The sequence below is a fragment of the Saccostrea cucullata genome, unplaced genomic scaffold (assembly GCF_032062105.1).
Source record: "Saccostrea cucullata isolate Sc308-1 unplaced genomic scaffold, CSIRO_AGI_Scuc_v1 ctg834, whole genome shotgun sequence".
NCBI classification, from domain to species: domain Eukaryota; kingdom Metazoa; phylum Mollusca; class Bivalvia; order Ostreida; family Ostreidae; genus Saccostrea; species Saccostrea cuccullata.
This window is the reverse complement of record NW_026925114.1, coordinates 216,166-226,394: the sequence shown is the minus strand read 5'-3', so window position 1 is coordinate 226,394 and position 10,229 is coordinate 216,166. Positions and strand designations below refer to the sequence as shown.

The 10,229-nt window shown below is 37.4% G+C and overlaps 1 protein-coding gene across 1 annotated transcript; it reads right to left on the bottom strand.

Annotated features, from left to right (window-relative positions):
* Positions 1-3,354: 3,354 nt before the first annotated feature.
* On the bottom strand, positions 3,355-6,480 carry LOC134268089 (uncharacterized protein K02A2.6-like). Its single transcript, XM_062750293.1, has one exon. The coding sequence runs from the start codon at positions 6,478-6,480 to the stop codon at positions 3,355-3,357; it is 3,126 nt and encodes a 1,041-aa protein (XP_062606277.1).
* Between the last annotated feature and the right edge of the window lie 3,749 nt (positions 6,481-10,229).

Sequence of the window (10,229 nt, the reverse complement as noted above, 5' to 3'; positions counted from 1 at the left end):
GAATGTTGCATTTGATTATAATTAGATATGAAATATTATGAATCGTATCTACACTGCACAATAATTTAAGGGTACATATTTCATGACTTTTTCTAAAGGGTACATTTGTGAATCTTGACTCCTGAATCGAACTGTAGCTTTATATAAGGTTTCATAAGAGTGTATTTTAGTCTTTGGTTATAAAGCTATGGTCAGAGACTAAAATATAACACCATAACACTACATAGTTCTGCATCTAATTTAGACTCATCTACTATTTGATATATGATAAAATAAATGCCGCATTTATTTTAATTCATATTGCTAAACTGTATTGTAGATATAATTTTTGATTAATTTAAAGCCATATATATGGCGTACATGTATGTACAATGAAAATTATTAGACTAAAATTATAAGAACGTATTAGTTGTATCATTACTTTATATAAAGATAGAACTTTACCGTAAATTACAAAATCAGTCAATTGCGTTATAAAGATATCACAATTTAATTTGGATTCTCGAAATTTTCTCATACTCGGAAGAAAATACAAAAGATTTAAATAACACATTACAGAGAAGATAAAATCGTATTATTAGATGAAACGAGATGTTCTCCGTGTTCAGAATCGTATGAAAAGCTTTAATTTAAATGTATTAAATATATTTCTTTACTTAATTTTGTATTTTTCAAAAATATATTTTTTGATCAGTTACGCCATATATGGCTTTAACAAATCAAAGCCTTAGATGAAGATAAGTAATTAATTACTTAATTTTTATGTATTTCCTCTATCAGGAAAACGAATGCGATTTTTATTTATCATTACTACGTCGTCTTTCAAGTTTCAAGCCTTTCAGTGTGTTTGGAAAAATGGGCAGGCCGGCGGGGTTGAGGTGGGGTTAGTGTTAATCTTTAGACCCTTGACACGTATTCATAACTTTATTTATATGTCATCAACCCCGTAAACAAAGTAGACAATACAAAAATATACGTATTCCTGATATCTGTATTCTATTTAATATAATATAAATTGAAGTATATTTTGCTGATCAAAAATCCAATGATTATTTAAAGAAGAAGGTATGGTTTTAGCTTCATTGCGCCCTAAAAATGTAACGACATCAAAAAGTTTTGAAACTGGCTTAGTTAAATAAATGATTCTGATAAATCAGGAAAGAATATGGCATGAAGGTTTACCATTCTGCAAATATGACGTCATTAATGTGAAGCATTTCTTATTTTCAACAGAAAAAGCCTCAAAATGGCACATTTCAAGGGTGATTTTCCTTTAGAAAACAGTGTTCACAGCCGTCGCCCACGTCAATTTTTTGATATTTTGTGCAAAATTTAATAACAAATCACATATCTCAAGATCTTTGTGGGCAATGCCTGTGGACAATGTTATCTGAAAGAAAATTCAATTGAAAATTGGTGTCTTCTGCAACTTTTTAAGAAAATACGGGAAAATGCTCATGTTTATGACGTCATAATTAGCATTTAAAAACACATGTGAGAAAAATGACTTGTATGATTTTTCTGCATTGAATTTCAATTTTTTAAAAAGCCTGAGTTTTCAACTTTAACACCAGTTTCATTTTTGAAAATCACAGGGCAAAATTTGTATGGAAAACATACCTTCTTCTTTCCTTCTAACATATGTAACACCCTTTCTTGCATTGTAATTTAATTAAATTACTTATATGTTATTTATATATTAAACGATTTCTTGATAGTAAAATCATAATAAAGGGGAGTAATCAAATCTTTAACCCGCTTTTGATTGGTTAATCTGGATCTTGAATCTCGAAATTCGAATTTCGAATCTCGTATTTCGAAACTTGAATCTCGAATGAGCCTTTTGGGAGCTTTTGATTGGTTAATCTGGATCTTGAATCTCGAAACTCGAATTTCGAATCTCGTATTTCGAACCTTGAATCTCGAATGAGCCTTCTGGGCTTTCGTAGGGCAGTTATGATTATTCAATGTAATGTACACTTTAACTGTGGTATATTCATAAAAAGTGCGTTTGTGAATTTCCTTATCAGAGCACGCACACTGCATACATGTACGTTAATCCTGTTTTTCTTTTTTGTTTAGACAAGCAACGTAAGTCGCTTAGAAATTTTAGTAACATGTACCCATTGTTATGTATCCGACGAGACAGAGAACACACATCAAAGATGGCTACTCGTTTATTACTGGCCGGAAACTCGGTATACCGAGCCCGACCTAAATACATACATATATAACATCTCCCTTTTCACACATAAAAACAAAGTTTAGTATGTCAGCATGTTACAAGAAAATGTTCAATACAGTATTGCTTTAAGAGTCCAAATTGCCAGTCATTTTTTTTTTTAAGAAATAGAAATTTAAAGTTAATCAGGCTACATGCCTACATAAAAATGATATAAAATGCGAAGAAACAAAAATAGAACAGTGGCACATATTTCTGTAATACTAAAACAAATGACAATTTTCTTTTTCACTACATATACACATTTCACATCACTTTACATTCACATTACACATCACTTCACAGATCCAACTTTTTGGGTGGAATAATGTGTCTCCTTGATCTTGTGGTCTTTGGGGCGATGCTGGTGTCGGCTCTTTGGGAAGCATCAGAGATTTCTGTTTCGATCGCGGGGGTTTGGGTCAAGTTGGTTGGCTCCTGCAATACGGTTGGCTCCTGCAAATTATCTTTGGACGGACTTTCATCATGAAATTTTCCATCATCTGCGTAGTTGTTTACTGCTTCATTGGCCTTGTGAGTTGATGATCTCAAGTGTTTGCGGTTCCGACGCAACTGGCGATTTCCAACTTGCACGATATATGACCGAGGTGCTTCATGATGACGTACGATAGTTCCTGGGACCCACTCCTTTCCTCCCTGCTGTGGCATGATTCGCACGGGATCTGTCGGATATAGAGGTAACAGTTCTTTGCTTCTGTTATTGATGTCAAAAGCAGTTTTCTGCTTGTCCTTGGCTGACTGTAGACTCTGCTTAATAATATCATGGTTTTGGCCTTTCGGTCGCAGAATATCGGATGCTGCAGGTAACGTATTACGTGGTCTCCTTCCCATAAGTAGCTGCGATGGAGACAGGTTAATTTCTTCTATCGGTGTGGTTCTATAGTTCAGAAGGGCAAGCTGTTTGTCCACCTATTCTCTCCATAGATGTTTCACAGTTTGGACGGCACGCTCTGCTGCCTCATTTGAGCTCTGGAAGTGTGGACTTGACGTGACGTGTTTGATGTCCAGTTCATGGCAGAAGTTGCGGAATTCGCATGAACTGAACTGGGGCCCATTATCAGATCGGATTTCTCTGGGGATTCCATGGGTTCCAAATATGCATTTTAAGGTTTCTATGGTGGCAAATGATGATGGGACTGAAGCTCCACACAATCAATATACTTCGAGTAATACTCGACTACCACAATGTATTTCTTGGACTCAAAGTCAAATAGGTCGCACCCTACTACTGCATAAGGTAAGTCTGGGACTGGTGTTGGATTTAAGGGTTCCGGTGGTTGTTTGTTTTGGAATGTGGCGCACTTCTCAGAGTCTTTAACAAGTTGTTCAATCTGGGAGTTCATTCCAGGCCAGTACATAACTTCCCGTGCTCGCTGCTTGCACTTTACAATTCCAAGATGGGACTGGTGTATAAGGCTAAGTATGTGTGACCGTAGAGTCGGCGGGATAACAATGTGCATGCCCTTAAATATCACACCATCTATTACAGATAGTTCACTACGGGAGGCCCAGTAGTCCCGCACGCTGAGAGGAGTTTCGTTCTTTGTGTCAGGCCAGCCATTGACAATGACAGTGTATAGTCCTTTTAGCTCTACAAGGGTCCGCTCTTTGATGTCTTCTTGCCTCTCTATGCTGACAGATAGTAGGTCAAAGGCTCTGATGTCAGCTACATCGAGATCTGGTCCGTTGTTTGGCAAGTAAGCTCGAGACAATGCATCAGCCGCTGCCATGTCCTTGCCTTTCCGATATTTGAATGTTATGTCATACCACTGAAGCTTGAGAAGCATTTTCTGAATTCTCATGGGCACAGACAAGATGGGCTTTTTAAAAATCTGTTCCAGCGATTTGTGGTCATTGTAGACAGTTACTGGCTTTCCAAATATGTAACAATGAAACTTTGATGCTCCATGAACGACTGAGAGCATCTCTTTTTCTATTTGAGCGTATCGTTTTTCCGTATCTGTAAGTGCCCGGGATGAGTATGCAATCACCCGGCCTTCTTGGATGAGGTTAGCACCTAGTCCGTCTTTTGAGGCATCACACTGGATTTCTGTTGGCTTGTTCACATCATAGAGACCTAAGACTGGAGCAGACGTACAAGCTGTTTTTAGTTTGTCAAAACTCTCCTGATGTGCTTTGTCCCATTGAAATGGAATGTCAGATTTTAGAAGTTGTCTGAGAGGCGCATCTATTTGGCTCATATTTGGGATAAATTTACAGAGGTACTGTACAAGTCCGAGGAATCTCCTTACTGCTTCCTTGTTGTTGGGTGCTGGCATGTTGCACACTGCTTGTATCTTTTCTGGATCAAGGCTGACGCCTTCAGCACTGATGATATGTCCTACATATGGTACTGATGTCTTGCGAACTCTGCACTTGTCATAGTTTAGACGCAAATTGTACTCGGTTGCTCTTCTGATTACAGCTCGGAGTATACTGTCATGGTGCTCACGATCACGGCCTGCGATCAGAATGTCATCCATGATGGCAAATGCTCCCTCAATTCCTTCCAGCATTTGGTCCATGATGCGTTGGTAGATCTCTGGGGCTGACTTTATACCGAATGGAAGTCTAAGCCAGCGGAAACGGCCAATGGGTGTATTAAAGGTAGTGAGATAAGATGATTCATTGTCGAGTTTGATTTGCATGTAGCCAGATTTAGCATCGAGAACTGAAAACAGATTTGCACCCGGGATAGAGGATGACACTTCCTCTACAGTCTTCATGGGGTAATGTTCTCTCTTGATGGCCTCGTTAAGGTCTTTGGGGTCAATACAAATTCTATCTTTGTTGTTCCGGAGGCTCACGACCATGGAGCTAACCCAGTCAGTAGGCTCTTCAACAGGGGTAATGAATCCATCTGCTTCCATTTCTCTCAGTTTTTCAATGATTCGTGGCTTAAGTGAAGCTTGTTGACGGCGCACTGGATGGATCACACCTTTGGCGTTAGGATCAATTTTAATGGTATGTTCTCCTGGGAGGGTACCAGTAGTACGAATAAGATCGGGTAAGTCACTGAACTGTTCTAACTGTACAGAGTTGCATGCGGCAGTGTCCAGGCGTGTAATGAGACCAAGTTTTTCAGCTGTAGAACCTGTGATAACGTTTTCCTGGGGAACGTTGACTATTTCGAACTTGGTGCTAATCTGTGCGTCACCAACACGACTAGCAAGCGGTAAGTCAACACAAAATTCTGGACGAATGGTGTGGTTGGTAAATGAACGCAGTATTTTATGTGATTTCTGTTCATTTCCATGTAGTCCTGCTTTTGTGTACTGTGCCTTGACGATTACATTACATTTAGCTCCCGTGTCGATACGGAACTCTATTGGCTTGTTCTGAACGTACAGTGTAGTGAGCCATTTGTCTGATTTATAAGTGTCAGCTTTCCCATCACTGGTAGCAAGAATGTCTATCATGGTACTTTCACCCTCATCATTGTCCTCAGATCCGGATGAGCCCTCTGGGTCTAGTGAGTACATCTTGGCTCGGTTGCGCTTCCGACAGACAGCTAGCCAATGGTCTGGGTTCTTGCAGTAACTGCACAGTGTTCCAATCGCTGGACATTTGGCGTGATTGGCATCCAATCCACTGCGTGTGCAGGGGTTTTTCACTTTTTCAGGTTTACGTTTTGTTTTACTCTCCTGTCGTCTTAGTTCCGGTTTCTGCTTTACTCCGAGTTTGGAGATTGAAATTTCCTCTAATCCACGGATCAATTTCAGTTGTTTTTGGGACATATACTGACGGCCTATTTTGAGGGTTTTAGCAAGTGTCAAACCTTGTCCTTGGTCAAAAAGGCGTTCTTGAACTTTCTTATGAGACACTCCAGCGATAACTGCATCAATCAAAATGTCATCAGTGTCAGCATACTCAGAGTCCATGAGAATTAGACGCAGGTCTTTGATGAAGTTGTCGAATGGTTCGCCTTCTTGCTGCTTACGCTGGAAAACTTTGAATCTTGCAGCTCTCTTGTTTTTCCGAGGTCTTACGTATGCTTCAAACTTGTCCAAAATTTTCTTGGGGTCATCTTCATCTCCTTGCTCCCAATCAAACGTTTTATATACCTCGCGGCCGTGTTTCACAATCCAAATTCCTAGCCAGCCGGCTTTGTCCTTCTTGTCAGATTTGCACAGAGATCCTTTGAAAACGAAGTCCACGTGCTGTCTGAACCGCAGAAAATCACTGTAGGTTTCTGGGTGAGACCAGTCCATGGAGGGTTGTTCGAACGGAATAGACATTGTAAATTGATTGACAGAATGCTTACTGACTTTCTAGAGTTGTTTCTTACAGACGGACGTGGCTTGGTCCGCTTTCTGACACCATGTTATGTATCCGACGAGACAGAGAACACACATCAAAGATGGCTACTCGTTTATTACTGGCCGGAAACTCGGTATACCGAGCCCGACCTAAATACATACATATATAACACCCATGGACCTCCGGCCCACGGACTATCATTCATATTCATGATACGTAAGAGCATGCTGAGGTGTGATTTGTGAACTTTTGCACTGCAGCTCTCCATCACATTTATTTGGAAATACACACCAGTTTAAAGCTGACCACGATTCGAAAAAAAGGATTTGTCTACCATATTTATTATAGCTCTCACTATATCTAAGGGCCCCTATAAATAGAAACGGACACTTTGTCACTGTTCAGTGAAATGAATTGTCACCGGTGTATATGGGCGTATGCTAGACAATACTATGTAGCGACAAAAAATCTGTTCTTCTTCCATTGCAGGGAAGTAAGATACTAAAGACAATTACAACAGTTATACAGGTCAGTGCAGTATACAAACAAACAAAAAAATATTCATTACTGCAATAAAACGCAAACAAACGTAAGCACAGGTCGCCATACCAAGCCAATTTCTATGACAATAAAGGTAACACAACGGTAATCAGGTAATTGACTAATCAAAAGAAACTTAGTCAAATGTAGTTCCATACATATAAAATTGATTTTCCTTTCTTTTGAGATGTTTTCCTTTAAGCCATTTTTACAACTTTGGTACTTAGTTGTGCCTAGTAAATTTTATGTACTTTGTAAATAAATAAAGGTTTAGACAGGAACAATTTTTCCAGGGCATAGGAGGTCACTTCCTGTGGCGCACTCGAGATGTTTATAAACACATTAAAAACACGTTGATTTGAAGAGAGCCCTGCTTGCAGATGGAAAAAGTCAGAAAATGACGTGTAGGTACAGTTAATGTCTACAAATATGTATTATGTTTTTTTTCCTATCGTTATCTTTTTATTATTTTGACCTTTTTAGACTCACTTTAGGTGAATAAAAATTGCTCTCGTGTTCGAATAAAAATATGCAGTTGAAGATTTCAATGTTACTTCATTAACATTTCATTTCTTGGCAGTTCTTGTTTTTAATTTTTTTTTTGGGGGGGGGGAGGGGAAATCAAAGGTAGCATTTTGGTTTTGTAGGATGAGTTTGAGCTATGATTATCGTTTGCTTATACTGATTTATCTTTAACTTTTAAATGACGTTCAAAATATACCAAGTTGACAATTCATAACAAACCTTTATAGGAAATACATCCTTTTGAAAGTATTTTATATGCATTTCTACATCCGTGTTTGGAACATTGCATTTTTCTAAAGGATTATCCAATTGTAGAAGAGTTTTTTCTATACATTTAAGTAGGCCTTTAATTGCTAATTTTACCTCTCCAATCAAACCTGGAACTAATAAACTTCAAGAAATATTATACATTAAAGGAAAGTTTTATTCCCCTTCTAGATAAAATTCCATTCAACATTCAAGATTGTCTCTAATGTTAACACTCCTTTAGCTAGGTTTCCGAAGACTTTTTTGTGCCGCAAACACTAAAGGTAAATCCCATATATACACATACTTACATTTTTCATGATCTACGTACATATCAAGTTAAAAATGTATCACTATACGAAGGCTGTTCAATAATTAATGTCATCAGCGCGATGACATACAACATAGAAATCATATGACATTAAGCTTGACTATCTCTCAATATTGAATCTTTAATGAATTGATAACAGTTAATTTGACCACTTGTATCACATAGTTTCATTGTGGGAACCTGGAAAACAAGAGCTATTCGAGACACTACATTAACAAGAGATGTTTTTAAAACACTTATGCCCCCTTCCCCCCAAATTGGATTTTTTCTAAGTCCAAGGGGCATATAACTATATCAACAAGTATATACTGACAAAAGTCAGAGATACTCAAGCTGTAGAAAATCAACTAAGAAAAGTCATTAATATCCTAAAATGGTATAATGTGGGCTATTGAGTTCAATCTTCTATTGAATTATATACATGTACATGAAACAAAATTCATATAATGAAGTTAATTAGAATAAATATAATTTATCGTACTATACGATGAATTTACGTTACTCACTTTCAGGAATATTTTATAGAGTATAGTAGACGTTTCTTGAATTAATAAAATATTTTTTATGTAGACATTTCATATACTTCAAACTATACGCTTTTTTAATTTTGCTTAATGACGTACATAAAAACATGTTATAAACATCAATCTAAATAGCTTGTTGCAAGTCGGAAGAAAAGTTTTTCAAAGTGGAGGGGGGGGCCTCAGGGATCCAAAAAGCCACGTAATTACCGGTATACGGGTACATCTAACTGTGCGGCATGTACAGTACATATTCCGTTCGAATCCAAAAGAAGTTATTTAGGTTCCGTTACCAAAGCTGAAGAAAGTACGATTTTTTAAAATAAAAAAAAAACCTATGAGGGAGAAATTAACATTAATTTTGCGCTATTATTTTACTGTCTCTCAAAGTGCACATCATTTTCAGGCCCGTTATAGGCAATTTCAGTTTGGGGGTACAATCATACATTTTTTTGCTACGCATTGTAAAACTTTGACAGATAATAATGTATCTTAGTGTAGTCTACTTGTGAAGTTATGCCAAGTTATATTGAAATCAGACCAACACTGCGAGAATAAGCGTTTCGAAAATTTGTTAAGAGAAGGACAATTAGAAATGGGGTAACCTGCGTCACCTTTCAGAGTAACCAGTGGACTCGTCCAAGGATGCTTTGTCGGCGACTGTAAAAAGTACCTGAGATTCCTACGCAAATGAAAGCGCGAAATCTCTGTATAGAAACTGTTACAGCTGCGACGCTTCACTCATTGTTCATACGCTGTAGAATAGAATCCGACTTTTAACACTTAATATTTTTTAATATACAGATGTTTTCAACATATGCTTCATTTTTGTTTCTAGAAATATGTTTATCTACAAATATAATATAATTTCGTGTTTTTAATCTGAGTAAATCGATGACCTAGCATCGTTTTAGATAACTCAAGCCCCTCTAGGGCTTGAGTAAAAATGGTGCGATCGTACCCAAAACAAAACTTGTCCTAGATATTAAGCTGAAAAATCTGTATACTAAATTTCATTTCAATATGTGCAACCGCTGCAAAGAAAATAAACGGAAACTGCAAATAAGTGGAATTTTTCTAAGTCAAGGGGTATAACTCAAAAATGGTGCGATCGTACCCAAAACAGAACTTGACTTAGATATTTACCTGATAAATATGAATACTAAATTTCATTTCAGTATGTGCAACGGTTGTGAAGAAAATGAACGGAAACTAAATGGACAAACAGACCGACCAACATACAGCAGCAAAGCAATATGCCCTCCCTTCTTCGAATGGGCATAACAATGAATAGCTCATAATCAGTAAAGTAGAGTGAATTAAACGCTTCATTAAAGCTGCTGTAAAAATTGATAAGAATCCAAAAGATATATTAACTGAAATATATGAAAGTTATTACAACCAATGTCTGTTTAACAGACATATGAGCAGTTGGATTTCAATGAACAAAAATGATATGATGAGCATCAAAAATGGGTACCGTCCTTGGCGACAAGGTCATACAACAACCAATGCATATTTGCGAAAATTAAAAAAAATATCACTGATGATGTTTGATTGACAC